The sequence below is a fragment of the Vipera ursinii genome (genome assembly GCF_947247035.1).
Source record: "Vipera ursinii genome assembly, chromosome: 3".
NCBI classification, from domain to species: Eukaryota; Metazoa; Chordata; class Lepidosauria; order Squamata; family Viperidae; genus Vipera; species Vipera ursinii.
This window is the reverse complement of record NC_139516.1, coordinates 24,458,754-24,478,608: the sequence shown is the minus strand read 5'-3', so window position 1 is coordinate 24,478,608 and position 19,855 is coordinate 24,458,754. Positions and strand designations below refer to the sequence as shown.

Here is a 19,855-nt window from a genome sequence, read left to right as displayed (position 1 = left end):
CAGAAACTGGGCCATGCAAACAAGCAAAGCCCCATCTGTGGGATGCAGGCAGCATGCAAAACCATGCCCCTTCTCGTCCTCCAAAAAACCTCTCTCCATGGAACTAGTCCCTTGTGCCCAATGCAAAACCATGCCCCTTCTGGTCCCCCAAAAAACCTCTCTCCACGGAACTAGTCCCTGGTGCCCAAAAGGTTGGGGGCTGCTGCTTTAGACACTATTTCTTGCCCAGAATATAGCTTTCCTCAACCTGATGCCTTCTAGAGATGTTGGACTAACTCCCTACCAGCATGGCTGTTGGCTGCGGGATTCCAAGTGTTGACGTACACTTGGAGGATGGCACCAATTTTGGGAAGGCTATCTTAGAATCATCTTGTGTTGTTCCTTCTTTGCAATCTGCAGATCACACTTTTTTGCTACCATGCATTCTGGAACCTGTAAACCCATCAGTAGCCTTGGCTTTTAAAATCCGGGTGGCTTTAGTGTTCCCATTTAATTGTGGTGTCATCTGCCACACTTTGTTGGCTCCTTCACTCTATCCTTCAGAAGAGACTGCAGGAAGCTACCTAGGAAAACATATTCCTGAAAGAGTATTTTATATAAAGAAAATACAATGCAATGTCCTAAGTTTCCTAAACAAGCATCTTTCCCCCCCCCCCACAGTATATATCTTGTGTGATGTTTTCAGTTATTATGATCAAAATATTGATCATAATAATTGGCACAGTGGTTAGAATGCAGTATTGTAAACTAACTCTGCCTATAGCCAGGAGTTTGATCCTGACAGGTTCGAGGTTGACTCAGCCTTCCATCTTTCTGGGGTTGGTAAAATGGGGACCCAGATTGTTGGGGCAATATGCTGATGTTGTAAACTGCTGAGAGAGTGCTGTAAAGCTCTATTCAGCAGTATATAAGTCTAAGTGCTATAACTATTGATATATATTGACAAGTGCTATTACTATTGTTATATATCAACCAATATAACAGAAAACACTATACAGGACACATTCTGTGTCAAAATAAAAGAAATTATGTCAAGAAAGGCGTGAAAGTCTCAAATTTAGGCTCAGATAAAGCATCCTTTTCCTTATATCCTTGTTGACCGGAAGATCTCCATGCTCAAGCTTAATCATTGCCCATTTTCTTGATGATGCATCGGAAAAGGTTTATGATAGTTTCCAGCCTATTAGAAAGCTTTCCAAGACCCATCTTTAAGAATACTGTAATTGTTTGGGGATACTGCTTAGCAATCCTTCCATATTCTCTATGTAAATATATATTGTACCCTAGTGCCCTCCTAATATTTTGGACTATAAATCTGTTATTCCCCGCTTGGCTAATGGCAAAAGATTTTGGAGTTCAAAACTCATAGGTTGTTCTATGACATTCCAGATTTTAGATTTGTTCCCCTATAACTAAAGTATGCTTACTCAACTTATGAGCTTTAGGGTCAGATATTATTAGATAAACTAATGACTATTTATAAAAAGATGGAGACCTGTCTCTGAATATTCTCAGAAAATGTTAGATAAAAGGAAATGTGGTGCTGATCCATTTGGGTATTTATTTTCAGATGTAACCTCCTGCTTTAACCGGTTCTGAGTTTGTGTCCTTTTCCAGAAGTCCTGTAAAGTAGATCAGTGGAGACATATATAGCTAAGCCAAGCTTATATCAAACATAATGTGTTACAGTATGTTGTTTTAGCTTCTCTTAATAATGTAGCCTATCCGCAAGAAAGAAAGAAGAACTTATTTGGATCCGATTTATTTTATGATTTGAAAGCATTGTTGTTGGTGATAAATCATTTATTTTTTTCCAATATGCTTTGAGACAGAGAAGCCATGGGTATTCTTCTCTCATTTCTCCTGGGCGCTGCTGAAAACAAACTGACTAAAGAGAGTCATAATTTTTTTTTTTTTGGCCGGCTCCGAAGATGGCGGACGCGCTGGGGAGAGCTCCGTAGCCCCCAACATCAAGGCGTCCCCCCAGGAGCCCCCCAGGGACGTCGATGGACCCCTGGGGTGGGGCAAGAATTTCGGGCAAATGAGCTGGGTAACTATGCCGCCCGCTGCCTCCCGAAACAACTGCAGGGGTGCCAGGACATCCCTGCCCCGCCGCCTGGGTCGCTGGCGACCGTTATAAACGGAGCCAGCACCCTCCGCCCTGCCTCTGCCGCTTGTCAACTGCCGAGCAAGGGCTGCGCCTCCGCCGATCAGCTGTGCGGCGGAGGCCCCGGCGGAAAGGACGGCAGCGGCTGCGGCGGCGATTTTCAAGCCCCCAGGCTGGTCGCTGATCCAGGGAGCCTGGCAACGGCGATGGCGGTGGCGGCGGGGCGTCTCCAGGCCCCCCCTGGCCATCCAGGAGGGGCCGGAGGCTCTGCTCTGCCCCGGCCCCCCCACCGGCTCCCGGGTGACGGCGGCGTCTCCAGGTTATCAGCGGAGACGCCGCGGACCAGCTGGACCAGCTGGGTGACGGAGGCGGAGGCATCGGCGGCGCCGGAGGTGAGAGACCCGCCCCTGGACCTGGACCATGACAGCCGTCGCAGCCATCCAGGAGGGGCCGGAGGCTCTGCTCTGCCCCGGCCCCCTGACCGGCTCCCGGGTGACGGCGGCGTCTCCAGGTTATCAGCGGAGACGCCGCGGACCAGCTGGACCAGCTGGGTGGCGGAGGCGGAGGCATCGGCGGCGCTGGAGGTGAGAGACCCGCCCCTGGACCACGACAGCCGTCGCAGCCATCCAGGAGGGGCCGGAGGCTCTGCTCTGCCCCGGCCCCCTGACCGGCTCCCGGGGACGGCGCCGTCTCCGGACTATCGACGGAGACGCCGCGGACCAACTGGACCAGCTGGGTGGCGGAGGCGACGGCATCGGCGTCGAGAGGCCCGCCCCTGGACCACGACAGCCCTGGACCACGGCAGCCCTCGCAGCCATACAGGAGGGGCCGAAGGCTCTGCTCTGCCCCTGGCCGGCTCCCGGGTGGCAGCGGCATCTTCGGCGGTGAGAGCCCAGCGAGCCCTGGTCTGCGGTCTCCTCCGATGCCGATCACCGGGCAAGGGTGGCGTCTCCGCAGATCAGCTGTGCGGCGGAGGCGCCGGCAACGAAACCAACAGCAGCAGCAACGGGCAGCGGCGGCGTCTCCGAGGATCAGAGGAGGCGCCACGGATCAGCTGGGCGGTGGAAGAGGCGGCAGCGAGGACGACCGCGGCCGGGACTGCTTCTCCAGGCCTAGTCGTTCGCCACCCATGGGCCTTGACAGCGGCGGTAGCACTGACGGCGCGGCATCTTCGACCCGCCCCCTGTACCGCTACGGCCGTTGCAACAATCCTCAAGGAGACGCCGCAGACCAGCTTTACAACGGTAGCGGCAGCAACGAAGACATGGGCGGTGAGGCAGCTACTCTGGGCCCTGGTCGACCGTCCTCCGAGGGGCCTTGACAGAGGCCCTGACAGAGACGCTAGTAACAGCGGTGCGGCGTCTCGACCACCGTGGGCTGCCCCTGGACGGCGGTGCCTCCGAAAGATTCACACCAAAGGAGACGCTGGACAATGGAGGCGACGGCCCGAGCCACCTCCTCGAGACACCTTGATCGGAGACAGCAACACCAGGGGCATGACACCAGGGACTCCCGTACCTCTGGGAGACCACGCTCTGGACGGTCCTCAATCAATAGGCCGGGAGCAACGCCCAGAGGATCAGGGAGAGAACTGTTTGGGGCGGCTGAACCACCGGAGCTGACGCCAATTAATGGATCCCTCCATCCTGCCTTCTGCCCACTCTCACCCATCTTTCCCCATTCTCTCCCCACAGGACATAACGGGCCTGGGTGCTAGCCACAGTGGCAGAGTGGCTGGGCCTTACACCTGCTACCCCATAGAGGTGAGAGCTCTATGGGGTATGCCTCACCCAGAGTACGTTCTGGACCACCTCCGGAAGCAGAGTCACAACCCATCGTGAGAGGATGAGGAGTGGCCTGCTTCTGGGGGTTCGCCCGGCCAAGTGGCAGTGGCAGGGCGACGATCCAGATACGCACCTACCCGACTCGACCCTCCTGCAAATTCACCATCCGGGGGACAGCCTTCCCGGATCCACCTGTGACTATGCTCGTTCAATACTCTAGCATAGCACTGCACGCCCTCAGGGGTTCCCCACTCTCCTGGGTGCGACCCGCCTGCATCACATCCAATCTTGATGACGGACCCAACCACTGGGCCTCTGAGAGATGGCCAGGCAGGGTCAGGGGCCTCCAGCATAAGCCCAACAAGAGGCCCCTGATTAAATTCTTAGTTAAGTTTTTTGTGGGGTTAGGGAGGGGGGAGGGAGGAGACTATGGTTGTGCGGGAAAGGCACGCCTTCCAGCCACCATAACGCATGCCAGGCCCACGGCCGTTCGCGACGGCGTACAACGAGGACCAGTCGCCGATAACACCCAGTGGCGTACTGACAAACGTCCCATCCCTAGGATGGTGGGGAATGGCAGAAGGTGCACAGACAGAGGGCCGTATCGTCACCGGGAGTGTCATCTCCGCTCTGTACAGGCGGTGAGACGCTCCGACCCTCTGTTCTCCCCCGGAGGACCCGGGAGCAAAGGTGCGCACCCTCCCATGCTAAGGCTGGTCTACCTGAATGCAAGGTCCGCAGCTAACAAAGCTCACCTCATTCGTGACCTAGTGGAGAGTGAGCATGCGGACCTGGCCTGCATCACGGAAACCTGGCTGGGCCCAGAGGGGGGTGTTCCTCTGGTAGACCTCTGCCCGCCAGGTTTCCAGGTACTGCACCAGCCCCGGGCTCATGGGAGGGGCGGGGGAGTGGCAGTTATCATCAGGGAATCCCTTAGCCCGCGAGAGACCACCGTCCCTCAGATGGTCGGGTGTGAGTCTCTCCTACTGAGATTCGGCCCAGGGGCGCAGTTGGGTCTGCTGCTGGCGTACCTACCACCTAATCGTGCAGCGGCGGCCCTACCCGAGCTACTCGATGTCCTCTCAGGGTTGGTGGTTGAATTCCCAAGACTCATGGTCTTGGGCGACTTTAATCTACCGTCCCTGGGAGGATCGTCCGAACTGGCTCGGGAGTTCATGGCTTCCATGACGGCCATGGACCTGCTGCAAATAATTTCTGGGCCGACTCATGAGAGAGGCCACAACCCAGACTTGGTGTTCTTGTCTGGACGGTGGCGTGATGATGTCGGTGGGGGTGCCACAACTATTACGCCCCTGTCATGGACCGATCACCACCTCCTGCGGCTAGACTTCCCCCTTGCCACCCCCCACCGTGGGTGCACGGTGCCAGTCAGATGGTACCGCCCTAGGCGCCTAATGGACCCTGATAAGTTCCAGGCAGCGCTTAGGGACTCGCATGCACCCCCTGCTCACAGCTCGGCAGAAGCCTTAGTGGAAGCCTGGGAAAAGGCAGCCACGGAGGCTCTGGACCGAGTTGTACCCTTGCGGCCTCTGACCCGGCGCAGATCCCAGCGAGCCCCATGGTTCACCGAGGAGCTCCGGGAGATGAAGCGTCGGAGACGGGGCCTAGAGAGCCGTTGGAGGTCCAGTCGATCCGAATCCGACCGATTGCGACTAAGAATCCTCACCAGGTCTTATCTCGCTGCGATAAGGGTGGCAAAATCCAACTACTTTTCCTCCCTCATCGCGTCCGCAGATAATCGCCCGGCTGCCTTGTTCAGGGTGACTCGCTCCCTATTAAACCAAGAGGTGAGGGAGGAACCCTTGCAGGGTCGAGCCGAGGAATTTGGTCAATATCTGCTGGATAAAATCGCTCGGATTCGAACTGGTCTGGACTCCAACTGGGCTGAGATGGAAGAACAAGACATGGACAGTCTTGTCGACGTCATCTGGGAAGAATTTGATCCTGTAACTCCTAAGGAAGTGGACAGGATTATGAGAAGGTTGAGCTCCTCCACATGCTTACTGGACCCGTGCCCTTCCTGGCTGGCCTATACAGCTCGAGAGGCGACACGAGGCTGGTTCCTAGCGGTCATCTCTGCTTCTCTGAGTGAGGGTCACTTCCCCACCGCCTTGAAGGAGGCGGTGGTGAGACCTCTCCTCAAGAAGCCCACCTTGGACCCATCCTCTTTGAATAACTTTCGTCCAGTCTCCAATCTTCGCTTCCTTGCGAAGGTTGTTGAGAGCGTGGTGGCGCACCAACTTCCTCAGATCCTGGATGAAGCGGTTTATCTAGACCCGTACCAATCGGGTTTCAGGCCGGGCTACAGCACGGAGACGGCATTGGTCGCTCTGATGAATGATCTCTGGAGAGCCCGGGACAGGGGCCATTCCTCTGTCCTAGTCTTATTAGACCTCTCGGCGGCTTTCGATACCATCGACCATGGTATCTTGCTGCGACGCCTCAGGGGACTGGGAGTGGGAGGCACGGTTCTACGTTGGTTCTCCTCCTTTCTCCAGGGTCGCTCGCAGTCGGTGCTGACAGGGGGACAGAGGTCGACCCCGAGGCCTCTCGCTTGCGGAGTCCCTCAGGGGTCGGTCCTCTCGCCTCTCCTGTTCAACATCTACATGAAACCGCTGGGTGAGATCATTCGCAGTTTTGGAGTAGGGTACCATCAGTATGCTGATGACACCCAGCTTTTTATCTCAACTCCTAACAATATCAGTGATGCCCTAGACGTGATGTCCCGCTGCCTGAAAGCGGTCCGGGAATGGATGGGGAGAAACAGGCTTCAACTGAACCCGGACAAGACTGAATGGCTGTACGTACCGGCAAGCCAGGAGAGTCAGAACGTCCCACTGCTTAACATTGGGGACAAGTTACTTCCCCCGGCTGATAGGGCCCGCAACCTGGGTGTCCTCCTAGACTCGCAGCTCTCCCTGGAAGACCACATTGGAGCTGTGACCAAGGGGGCCTTCTCCCGGGTTCGACTAGTTCGCCAACTACGGCCTTATCTAGACCTGGTTTCCTTACGTACAGTCACCCATGCCCTTGTGACATCTCGCCTAGACTATTGTAACGCTCTCTACATGGGGCTGCCCTTGAGATCCACTCGGAAGCTTCAACTGGTGCAAAGTGCGGCGGCACGGACACTCTTGGGAGCCTCCCGATACTCCCATATCACACCTCTCCTCCGTGCGCTGCACTGGCTTCCGGTTGCCTTCCGTGTGAAGTTCAAGGTGCTAACAATGACATTCAAAGCCCTACATGGCATGGGTCCGGACTACCTACGGGAGCACCTTCTGCCGATGTCAGCACCCCACCGTCCTGTGCGCTCCCACAGAGAGGGCCTCCTCAGGGTGCCACCGCTCAAGGAATGTCGGCTGGTGGCCCCCAGGGGGAGGGCATTCTCAGTGGGTGCGCCAGCCCTCTGGAACACCTTACCTACCGAAATCCGGATGGCCCCTGACCTCCGTACCTTCCATCGCGACTTAAAAACTTTTTTGTTCCAGCAGGCTGGCCTGGCATGATAGCGTTAATTGGGGTCCCAGTTTGTGTGCATTAGTGTTTCTTATTATTTTATTGTTCGGTTCTGTATACCTTCCCTTCCTCTGTACACCGCCCCGAGTCCCTCGGGAGAAGGGCGGTTTATAAAAACTAATAAATAAATAAATAAATAAATAAATAATTGCAGTGCTGAACTGCAGAGGAACTGAAACAAATAATGACATAGTTTTATGTATAAAATAAGATAGCCAGAGGAAAGATTCAAATCAAATCTTTCTAATTTATAACCCTGCTGTTGATTGCAGTTTCAGAGAGTGCGCTGATTTTATTGACTCTGTCCTCTTGTTTCTTATGAAGTGGGAGTGTGTTTGTGTGTTTAGAAGGAGGGAGGGAGGCGAAGAGGACAATTTCTTACATGGAAAATGTTATTTTTAATTAGAAATAGCTAGTTGCTCATAATGATTGTCAGGGCTAACTTCCTAGTGACAAATCTGTATTAAATAAAATGATTCCTTTTAAACACAGCAGGACCTACCTATACATCCAACTAAATAAACAAATAAGGCTTAAAATACTGTAGTTCCTCTTCCCTTAATATATAACTATTTGAAGGCTAGTGCTTTTACTAACTCCTAGAAGAGACACAGTTGTGAGGAATGTTACTAGTAAAACATGCAGTGTGGACGAATTCTGTGGCCAGGCAAGACCCAGGCAATTTTGCCTATTTTTTTTTCCATCAGCAGCTAGTCAAAGACTTTGGGAGAATCTATAATAAAATTAAGGCAGAAGATCTATCTTATTCTTCATCTTGTAGGCTTATCAAGAATGAATGTGCTTATGGGGTCTTTCAACCCTGATTCTCTGCGGAACACAATTTTGTGCAAGAAATAACTCAGGAATTTTACCCACATTAAAAATGCTGGCTTTACTAGATTGTCTTTTGTTTTGATTTCTCCCTGTCAGGATAATCTTGTGGGTTCTAGATAAAATGGCATTATTTCTTTATCAAAGACTTTGCTGCATAAGCTCGGTTGATAGCCATGGGCTACTAACAACCTTCACCTCCTTTTCTTGTCCTACTGACTTAGTGAAGTGGAGCGGAGAATTGTCCCTTCTTCATGCATGAAAGGTCACAAAAGCAGTCAGCCTCCTCCTCCTTCTGTCAGTGATTTACAAATGTGGTGTGTATGTGTAAGGAGCTTACGCTCTATCCTTTAATTCTAGCTCTAGTGTTAACATGGCCTTTTAAGAGAGAATTGGCAAGTGTTTTAAAACTGATGAAAGAGGCATTGAAGAAAGTTGGCATTATTATGACTTTCCTAGATTTATTTTGTTCTGCATTTCTTCTTCCAAGGGCAGTCATTTTACATTATTTTTCCAAGGGAGGGATTCCAAAATATGGTACTTCTATAATCCTATTTTCATAGTCAAAAATTGGGAACTCTTCTGTTATTCATACATACATACATACATACATATTCAAATACTGTACATATATAGTACATACACATATAAACATATACATTCATAGAAGCTGTCATTGATGGAAGGTAAATGGAAGAAAGACTCCATCAGGATAATCTATTAGGAAATATTGTATGTTGTTTATAGCAGCATTAGGGATGAATTGTTCTGAATAAAGGCAAATATATATGTCTCAGGATAATGTTGAAGATCCAGTCTGGGTTGGTCACCAAGACCAGAGGTTTAGGATTCTGAACTTTTGGAATCTACCAGCTCCCCTGTGACTGTGTAGGACAATTGGGGATGAAGCTAACCACTAGGTTGCAAAAGTACAAGTGAGCGGTCAGATGAGAACTCACTGGTAGCCTCACATCCGCCTTGGTGGAGCAGTGGGCTAATGCCTCCTTAAGTAACACCAGCTGCCTGCAATTAGTGCAGGTTCGCATCCCACCAGGCTCAAGGTTGACTCAGCCTTCCATCCTTCCGAGGTAGGTAAAATGAGGACCCAGATTGTTGGGGGCAATTAAGCTGACTTTGTAATAATGCCGCTTGGGGTGTGTGTGAAAGCCCTAATAAGCAGGCATATACATAGAATGAAGGCTCCTGCTAAGCTTGTAAGCCGCCCTGAGTCTTCGGAGAAGGGCGGGATATAAATGGAATTAAAATAAAATAAATAAATAAAAACAAGGACATACATTCAGTTTCACAGCTACTAAAATTGTTGGCCGGGCAGGTTCAAAAATACCTAGGGAAATGATTGAAGCCTGGGAAGCAGGCCCCTGGTCAATCAACAGGAGTCCTGATTTACCACCAGCTTATCAAGCACTTAGGAGCCAAGATTTGGTAGCACAAGGAAGCAAATAGCCAACTTAATAACTGGCCATAAGCTCCCCAATCAACAATTAAAAAGCCACATACAACCAGGCAGCACATAAATACCACAGTTAGAATTCCCCAAAGCACATATTCTGGTGAGAGAGAAGTTCCCCGAGGATGGGCTGAAAGCTCAGAAGACTAAAACTTTGATCCTGGTGACTGACCCAGATTGGATCCTGCATGAATTGTTTCTTTTCACTAGCATAATTTGTATAATGCTTTCATCAGAGCTTTGCTCATTTTCATTATGTTTAAAACATCTTCACAACCTTCGGTTCAAGTATCACTTGAATGGCAAAGTGCACAACTAACAAAAAAATAAAGTGCTAAAAGTACCTTGAGGAGGATTGGAAGCAAGCTTTACAACAACTCCAAGAAGTCAATAATTAGAGGTTTGGCATTAAGAGCAACTGGAAGAAATTAATGCCTGTTGTAGTCATTGGTACAAATTTGCTTGATTCTGAAGCCCACTGAAATGATAGATCAGAACTTTCTCTGCAAATGTACATTTTGCAAATGAAGAGTGGAGGCTAGGAGGGAGAAATCATACATAACTTCTATTTCTCAGGATGCCCCTATAAATAAAGAATTAGGGTGACAGGGCTGAGTGTAGCATTTCCTGCAAAATGTCACCAAGCTCCTCTTCAACGTTAAATCATCCTGGCCTTAATAATTATCTATTTAAAGTACAGCAATACCTTCACATCTCTCTATACCCTGTGTTATAAATTGGGATGAGTGCAAATTTAAGCCTTTCTCATAAATCTCTTTTTTCAAGGATTCTCCACAGAATAATACCCTACCACTAGAGATGCTTCCTAGGTTGTCTAGAGATATAGGAATATTAGCCAGCCGTACCAACAGGCTGAAAAATAGCTTTTATCCGTGGGCTGTTAGGCTTTTAAATGGGACATAATCTTATGCAGAATTGACTTGGGAGGCCGGTGTGTGGTGTAGGTGGTTCACATGGTGTGGTGGGATGGAGGGTTTGTTGTCACTGTGTGTTGGGGGGGAGAGACCACGGGGGGGGGGAGGCTCAGCTAATCTCAATGTACACATGTTGTACTTTGACAATAAAGGTTTTATTTATTATTATTATTATTTGGAGTTCTTAGCCTTTTTCCCCAAGACATCTTCCTTCAGTTCAATTCTAGGAAAATAATTAAAATAATATTTGGATCTTGCTAGTCAAAGCCCAGAGATATAGAACTTAATGTTTATTTGTTTCCTCCTTCTCTGAGCAATTCTCATTTTTATAGAATGTGGGAGTTGAAGGGAAGCCAGCTTTGGGGAAAGAGAGTTCCTTGATCTAATTAGTGATAACACTCACCGATATCCTAAATCTAGCCAGCAATTTGAAAATTTTCTAGGATTTAAACCAATGCTCCTCACTGATTCTTTTCTAGGGGTTAAACCAATGTTCCTCATTATTCTGTAATATTCTATTATAAAGGTGCAGCTTGGTTTATGCCAGTTCGGCCTTTATTTGAATGAAATTACATAGGAAAGTCTCTTTTATAAAACATTCTATCTTTTCAGGCATTCATCTGGGGACACACTCATGCCTTACCAAAACTAGGGATTCACCACAGAATGTGCAGAGCGGAACTATTTAGGTTCCTCTTATTATTTAGCTGGAGGTAAAATGTGATGCCACGTTGTTTATTCCTTCAACAATGGATAGGTTTACTAAACAAATCCCATTATTGCTTGCTAGTAAATGCAGTTAAAATAATACAATACTGGCCATGTTTCTTTATAACAAATTCATACTGATGGCTTTACTATCAGGACAAAAACCATCTAACTCATTGCAACAGTCAGCTTGTCCTTTTTCAGTCTTTTTCTCTGAAGACTACCTGTTTGGACTTGTCCTCGTTTAGTAAATCAGCTGCAGGAAAGACTCCATTATTATGCCACGTCAGATCAGTGAGAAACCAGACTTTGAGATAGCAGACTACTTCATCTCATTTTGTTTAAAAACTGGCAAGCAGAAGTCAAAGTTCATGTTTGATTCACATCACCAGCAAACCAGGTATGAAATCAACTGCAAGGTCATTAAACAAAGTGAAATAAAAATTTAAAATTGCTTTTAAAGCATATACCATGGAATATATAAGAAACCTAGAATGGCTGCATCCACAGAACCATGCTTAAACAGATCAGCAAAAAACCTAGTGGTTTAATTCTTCAGTATACTATAACTAAGCTTGTTTAACTTGAATCTTATTATGTGTGTGGCTTAGCCTGATGTGCAAACCCAGGACTTTGATTAGCCAATGATTCAATGTATTATGTAAACCTAGAAATTTCAGTGCTCTAGTTAAGTGTGTTGGGCTTACTTAGCCAACACAAAAAGATAGAGAAACAGGATCATAAATACACAATGTATGTTTAGGGCAGTTGTTAGCATGAAAATTCTTGTGTGATTGGGTAGCAGTCTCTAATAAATGGATTTCAAGTATCCTTGTGTACAATGTATCTTCCAAAACTGTCTGTTGAAATAATGGGGTATAGATTGCATGTTGTCTTTATCATCTTGGTTAATCATCTCAAAACTGAATTCATATTTTGTTTTTATGTCATTGTTTATTTAGCTATGGTTTATTCAATAAACCAATTGGTTTGCTTCTCACATTACATTCCAACCATGCAATCAGCACATTGCAAAAGATTATAGGTTCAGTCATCATGCTAAGCCAAGTAGAAACAAACAATCCTTGGTTGATGTTTGAACTCAGCTTATGAATTAGATCACTGCTCAAAATGCTTAGGGATCTCTTCAAAGCCAAAAAATATATAGCATAGTGAAAAAATAGGCATGATTTCTTGATGATGTTCATTATTGCATGATTAGAAAAGCTATCGCTCTTATTTGATTTTGTAGCCTTAGCTGTATGATGTGGTTTGAGACAATATGTTTGACTTAATTTGCTACTACTTTGGGCTGAGGGCATAATTCTTCTCTTGCTTTATTCTTTGGTGGAACTGATGTGACTCTTACAACACTTTTTGTTACTATCTTATATTTAAGCCAAAGTCCTTGCAAACATGACAGGAAGAGGTCAAACTCACTCCTTGTTACATAGGTAAATGTGCTTCAGCAGCAACCCTCTGGGAAAGATGCCTTTAATAATATGCTCAGTCAGGCCTAAGCCTGAACCTACTTTAAGCTTTTACCCAGAGCAGCTGAGCTTTAGGGCATACATAGATTATGAAGCTAAATGGACCATATGATTATGCTGGCCAAATTTTGAAAATCCAAAGGAAGATTTAAGTTCCTTCTTCTGTCCTTGAAAACCTTTTCTTTACCTATTGAAGCTGAAATTAAAGCCTAGAAAATCAAGCAGAACCTAGTTATTTAAGTAAACATTTGTAAGAATCTGTTCAGGGAATAACAGAGGTAGTTTCTGCCTTTGTGTTTCAAAGATCAGCAATAAGTCCAAAGCTATGGACAATAACCAAAATAAAAGCTTTCCCATGTCTATTCAGGTTGCTCTGAACAAATTTATTTTATTTTTATTTATTTTAATTCCATTTATATCCCGCCCTTCTCCGAAGACTCAGGGCGGCTTACAAGCTTAGCAGTAGATTCAAATAATTGTCAGAACCGAGTGTGCTTTTTTTTTAAAGCAGCCACTTCATCCTAATGGTTTAATTTTTGATCTGGCCATCCAACAAGTCAGAAAATCTGTTGTGTCTTCCAGAATCAAAGAGCCTACCACCCACGGCAAAAAATATAATATCCCTTTTGCGGTCTTCTTCTCTTGCAGCTTGGATCATGGGGAGCAGTAAAAGTAAACCCAAAGACCCTAGCCAACGGAGACGCAGTTTGGACTCCACAGAAAATATACATGGCAGCTGCTCTACCTCTCAAACGCCCAGCAAGACCACCATCCCAGAAACTCATCGTACTCCTAGTCGGTTATTTGGAAATGCAGCTACAGAACCAAAGCTTTTTGGGGGATCAAATACATCAGATATGGTCACTTCTCCTCAGCGCTGTGGCGCCTTAGCTGGTCAGTATGTTTTCTGTCACAGGAGGAACTTTTAATCTAGAACTATTTTGGTCATCAGAAATATACTTCCTTTATGTCTAAAACTGAGGGTTACGGTTTGGGTTAAGAGGATGTAGTCATCAAAAGTTAAATTCACGTGATTTGCTTTATTAGGGCTGGGCAAGCCAACACAGTTTGTGGTTGGATTCTATCATGTAAAACAAGATTACATCATGGAAAAAAGCAAAATGCTCTTCCTCGGCAGCTCTAACTGAAATGTTGTGGCAAACTCCACCTCTTTGCCCAGATTTTTTGTTTTGGTGGATACGTCTTCTGCATAGATGCCAGCATGTGCAGAGGACAATTGAAACCAGTGAAGCAGCTGTTTTGACATAGTGCATTGGATCTACTGTAGTGTCTAGAAGAAGAAAGTTTTTCATTCTGTAGAACTGCATCAAAGGGTTTCTTTGTTAATGGCTGAATTAATGTGAAGTGCACTTTCAAAGCTTCCCTATGGTTTCTTCAATTAACCCAGTTTCTAGGCTTTCACGGAATAGTAAATTATAAATTACGCATACAGGCTGGATAGGTATTACATAATGACTGCATTAGCACAATTCACTGAGATATTAAGTAGCCAAGATGCTGATTTAATATCTTTACGAGGTCAACCTCCACATTCAGTATGTTGTACAAATATAGCCAACCACGTGTTTTTAACTTTTGTGTTTGCAGAAGTTATACTTTTGTATTTCCAATAATACAACGATCCAAACTCAAAATAATTAGGAATTTCCTAACCAGGATAGCTGTTAAGCCCATCTCCCGGAGTTGAAAGTACTGAATTATTAGAGCTTTATGAGAAAATGTTAGACAGCCATTTGTCTGGGATGGTCCTGCCCCGAGGAAGGAGCTGGCCTAACAAGACCTTCAAGGTCCTTTCCAATCTTACGATTCTATACACAAAATTGTAAAGATACCAAAATTGCAATGTTTAATTATTTCCAAAAATTACTATTGAATAATGACCACATTAAAAGGAGAAGCAGAATGCCCCATTTGCTTATGAATATTAGTATCTAGAAGAGGAGGATGGTCAAATACACGGAAACGATTCCTATACAGAGTTGCTTTCAAAAAAGATTCACTACATATGCTTTCATGATGCAAAAACAATGCTGATTAATTTCTTGTGGACTGGTGTTTATTGTGTGAATATATTGTTCCAGGTGGAGTCACAACATTTGTGGCCCTCTATGATTATGAGTCACGGACAGAATCAGATCTTTCTTTCAAAAAAGGAGAACGCCTCCAAATCCTCAATAACACGTAAGTACTTTTTGTCACTATAAGAACTTTTGTATTTGGTATAGGCGTTGAGCCAGTTTTCTCTACTAAAATGTTACAGTGATTCAAATATAAAGCTTCTCTCTAATATATTACGTAGAAAGTGCTTATTGTAATCTGCAGCGTGGGTATTAAAAGCAACTCTAAGCAATTTTCAAGTCCATTGGAATCGGTCATCTTTGTAATAGATCTTGATGAGTTAAATTTTGTTATCCAGTGTAAATTCATCTGGAATTCAGCAGCTGAAGGATTTTTTTTAGAAAAAAAGGTGGACCATGTATATGTCGTCTGATGCTGCTAAACCGAGGTCCACAACCCCTGGGCTCACTATCAGGCCACTGCCTGTTTGAAACTGGGTTGCACGTACAAAGCTCTACTTGCGTGAGCAGAGGTGCTTGAGTGGAGGGCGCTTGTGCTCACAGATGAAGCTCCACTCACGTGAGCGGAAGGCATTCGTGCAAATTGGGCTTCACGTGTGAACACTCTCTGCTTGCACGAATGGAGATTCACATGTGAAACTCCCTTGGCCTGAGTGGAGGGCACATGTGCCCATCACTTGCACCAATGGAGCTATGCACATGCATGTGTGTCTGCCACTCATACGCCCACACACACACACATACCAGGCTGGGCCACCAAGGTGAAAAAGTTGGGGACCGCTGTACTAAATTGCAACTTTAGTCTTCCCAGTCCAGGATGAGAGATACTGAGAATTATAATTCTGGATGATTTCGAAAGATACAGGTTGTCCAGGCCAATTTATGCTAATAGAGATTTTAACACAGAAAATAGTGTTCGAAGGGGCATTCCATCTAGACATATTTTTTAAAAAATAGCAAATGTAGTCAAATTAAAAGAATGGGGTGCTACCATATGCAGTTGCTATTCTTCTCCGATTTGGTGTACTATGAAGTGTGTGGGAACTGTCAGGCTCAACACTTTCCAATTAGCAAATTTCTGGGACTTGTAGTCTGATGGTATTTGAATAGGCTGACCTGTTTTATAAAATCACCATAAAGGTAGGCAGGATAAAGACTGAAGAGGATGCTGTTTGTTTAAAACATATTATGACCAATTAGTGGTATTATTTGCTATTTAATTGAACAGATAGAAAATAACTCTTCAGGGCAGATATTGGTCCCTCGTTCTGCTTCCTTGTTGTAAATATTTTTCATTCATTACTCCTCTATCTAAACATTTCATCTGCCCTGAACCCTATTTTGAATTTCTGCTTGATGACTTCCTCCTTTCTTTCTTAAAGTTATTTTGAACAACAAGAGACGTTAATGAAAGTCTGTGGGTTAATTAATTTCCCTTTTTCTTCTTCTCTCTTATAAAGAGAACATTGTAACAAATGTTATACTTCTCTGTATAAAGTGCTGTGTTGTGGTTCTTTCCACAATGCCTACCTTGAGAGAGACTAGGATTTTAGTTAATAGCCAAAACTTATCCAGACTGGATGTTTAGTTTGTTATTGTATGAAGATGATTAATAACACTGAATAAAGAAAAAATGAAGCTAAAGAATGGGGGAGAACTAAGATAGGCAGTGAGATCTCATTTAGTGAACCACTTTAAGCAAAAATTGGCCAGATATTTAGTGGGAATGCTTTAATCTAGATTAGTACACTGAATGGAAGAATATTGGATGAGATGGCCTATTTTAGGCCAATTTTACAATTCTGTGATTCTACAATTTTGAAACAGATTTTGTTATACTATGTCAATATAAGAGTCTCCTGAGCTAAGCAGATTTGAAGGTCTGTATTCTCCATTTGATAACCACCAAATCAGTTTCACAAAACTCTTTTAATCTTTAGATTCTCTATTATTTTGAAACTCTGTAATATTACGTTATCAATGGTTCCTAAAGATGCAACCCTAAGGAGCCCTTTTCAGATCCATTAAGGGAGCCTTAGGGGGACATCAAAATGGAGATTTTGCAAGGCAGGATTAGCTACTATGGCATTAAAACTATCTTATGGCCTCTATATTATGGACCAAACACTTAATCTTGCTTATTTCTCACAGGCCATAGATAGAGACCCATAATTGGGTCTGGCTCTTTCATTGTGGAGACTAACCTGGTAAGATCCATTTTTCAGCCAGAGGCATAGTAGCCAATGTGGCCATTAGGAGAAAACTTTCATTGAAACACTACAACATGGACTCAGAATCAAAGTCAGTCCTTCTGTCAGGTCCAATCAGTAGTGGCAAAGTATTTGGAGAGGCCCTGAATGATATCTAGAGACTGAGGACTAAAAAGGAGATTTATCTCTAACCTGCAAAGTTGAAAAATAAAGTATTGGCTATCAGAAGACTGCTTCAAGGGGAGAGACATGGCCTTCTTACTATATCTCACTCACTATAGATACCAGGATGAGGGAACATGAGACAGGGTTCACTTCCTAAATTTTGTAGATCACAAAGTCTGGGTGGGGAAAAAAAGCAAAAGACAGGATACATTTCTTTGAAGTATACATGGTATGGCTCACACTGAAAATATTCCAGACTTGTCAACATCCCAACATAGAGTTTCCCAGTGGAGCACCAGACCTTCTAACCCACAAGTCGGCAACCCGTGGCTCTGGAGCCTCCTGCGGCTCTTTCAGCCTCCTGCAGCTCCCAGTCATCCTCCGCCATTTGCAGAGAGAGAGAGAGAGAGAGAGAGAGAGAGAGAGAGAGAGAGAGAGGCACTTGCACTTCCCTTCTCTATCCCTCTCCCTCCCTCTCTCTCTCTCTCTCTGTGTGTGTGTGTGTGTGTGTGTGTGTGTGTATGTGTGTAAAAACAAGTGGCTTCACGCTGTTCACCAACAAGCTGACAAGCTTATTGGGCAGGGCTCCTGCCTTTGCTGCGTCTCTGCAGGAAGCAGGAAGTAGCAGAAAGCAGCAGCATCTCTCTCTCTCTCTCTCTCTCACTGAGTGGGGGAAGAGGACTGGCAGACCAAGGGCAGGAGACCCAGCCCAATAAGAATGTGTGTCAGCTTGTTGGAGAACAGCGTGAAGCCAGCTTGCCAGGTGAGCAGAAGATTAGAGAGAATGGGGGAGAAAGGGAGAGAGAGGGAGGGAGAGAAAGAGAGGGAGAGGGAGGGAGAGAGGGAGAGAGAGAGAACTCATGCGTAGCAGCCTCTATTAATTTTTAATTAAACTCTTCAATCAAGCTCCCCCCCCCCCCGCGTGTGCAAGTTTTGCGGCTCCCAGTGTTTTCTCTTCTCTGGGAAACTGGGTCCAAGTGGCTCTTTGAGTGTTTAAGGTTGCCAACCCCTGTTCTCACCAAATCATCCATGTGGATCCCACAACTGTACTCCTAGAGACTAAGTTTGAATACTGCATGAATAAGAATATGATATTGAATTCATATAGACCATCTTAGTCAATACTTCTTCCAGCTGAGCATCAGAAGTAGCCTTAACCACATCATCGAGCCAGACACCATCAGTATGAACCTGGACCCAAATTTTATGTCTTTCAACAGGGCCAGGAAACAATTGTTTCTTCCTTTGGCTACAAATGCAATATCCAGCTAAAGAAAGAATGACACAAACTAAATATTAGATATGCCATCAAGATCTGCATGAGAAGAGTCTCAGACAGTCTTATAGTATCTGTAAAACAGCCCATCTTGGACTGCAAGGCTTCAACAACTATAGTCTCCAGGGGAATTAAGACCTGAATCATGCTACGTTAAGCAATATAAAATAAGCCTATTCCATGGAGAATAGGAAGAAGTACAACCACTTCAAACTCTTGGACATAATGCATCACCCCTCCCTGCAGGACATCTGTAGTGTTGCCAAAGGACCTCTAAGTTGTCCTTTATTAGACAAATACATTGAATTCTTATACCTCATTTGAAGCGTCAGGGAGCAGTCCTCTCCTATTTTGAGATGTCCTGGCTCGACTATAAAAAAACAATATTTATTTTATTTATTTATTTTATTTTATTTTATTGGATTTATATACCGCCCTTTCCTGAAGGACTCAGGGCGGTTTACAGGGTACTTAAAACAGTGATACAAAAATTTAAAACAATTAAAAACAATTAAATTTAATCCCTAAGAATAAAACCCCAATTAAAACTAAAAACTCTCAGCCTGGGCCGGGGAGCTCGAAGAGCCAGGTCTTCAGGTCCCGGCGAAATGAACGAAGGTCGGGGGCAGTCCTAGGTTCCACGGGCAGCTGGTTCCAGAGGGCAGGTGCACCCACAGAGAAGGCCCTACCCCTGGGTGTTACCCGCCGGCAATCTTTAACCGGCGGCACCCTGAGAAGGCCATCCCTGTGAGAGCGCACTGGACAAAGGGAACTTGATGCCGGCAGCAGGTGTTCCCTCAGATATCCCGGACCCAAGCCATTTAGGGCTTTATAGGTCATCACCAGCACTTTGAATCTCACCCGGAGGGCAACCAGAAGCCAATGCAGCTCGCGGAGTAGAGGTGTTACATGGGAGTGTCGGGAAACCCCCATCACAACTCGCGCGGCCGCATTCTGCACCAGCTGAAGCCTCCGAGTGGTCCTCAAGGGCAGCCCCATGTAGAGAGCGTTGCAGTAGTCTATATTGGACTTAACACAAAGATCCACTATGTACCACAGAGACAGGTCATCCAGCCCAGCTACTTCCATACCTGCAAAAGAAGAAAAGGAAAAATATATAGTAAGTCCATCAATATTGCCAGCCAGTTGCAATAACATTGTTTCACTGTTCATACTCTCCTACTTTTATGAAATGTTTTTTTTTCTGAATTGTCACTGTTAAATTGGAATGAAGGTGTCTCT

General features: G+C 45.7%; 1 protein-coding gene across 1 annotated transcript in view; it reads left to right on the top strand.

The window, feature by feature from the left end:
- SRC (SRC proto-oncogene, non-receptor tyrosine kinase) overlaps positions 1-19,855 on the top strand; it is a 98,964-nt gene that overhangs the window by 42,675 nt on the left and 36,434 nt on the right. The window contains exons 2-3 of the mRNA XM_083358825.1: positions 13,512-13,757; positions 14,966-15,065. Coding sequence (XP_083214951.1) covers positions 13,520-13,757; positions 14,966-15,065 — 338 coding nt within the window. The 5' untranslated portion in view covers positions 13,512-13,519. The remainder of the gene's footprint in view (positions 1-13,511; positions 13,758-14,965; positions 15,066-19,855) is intronic.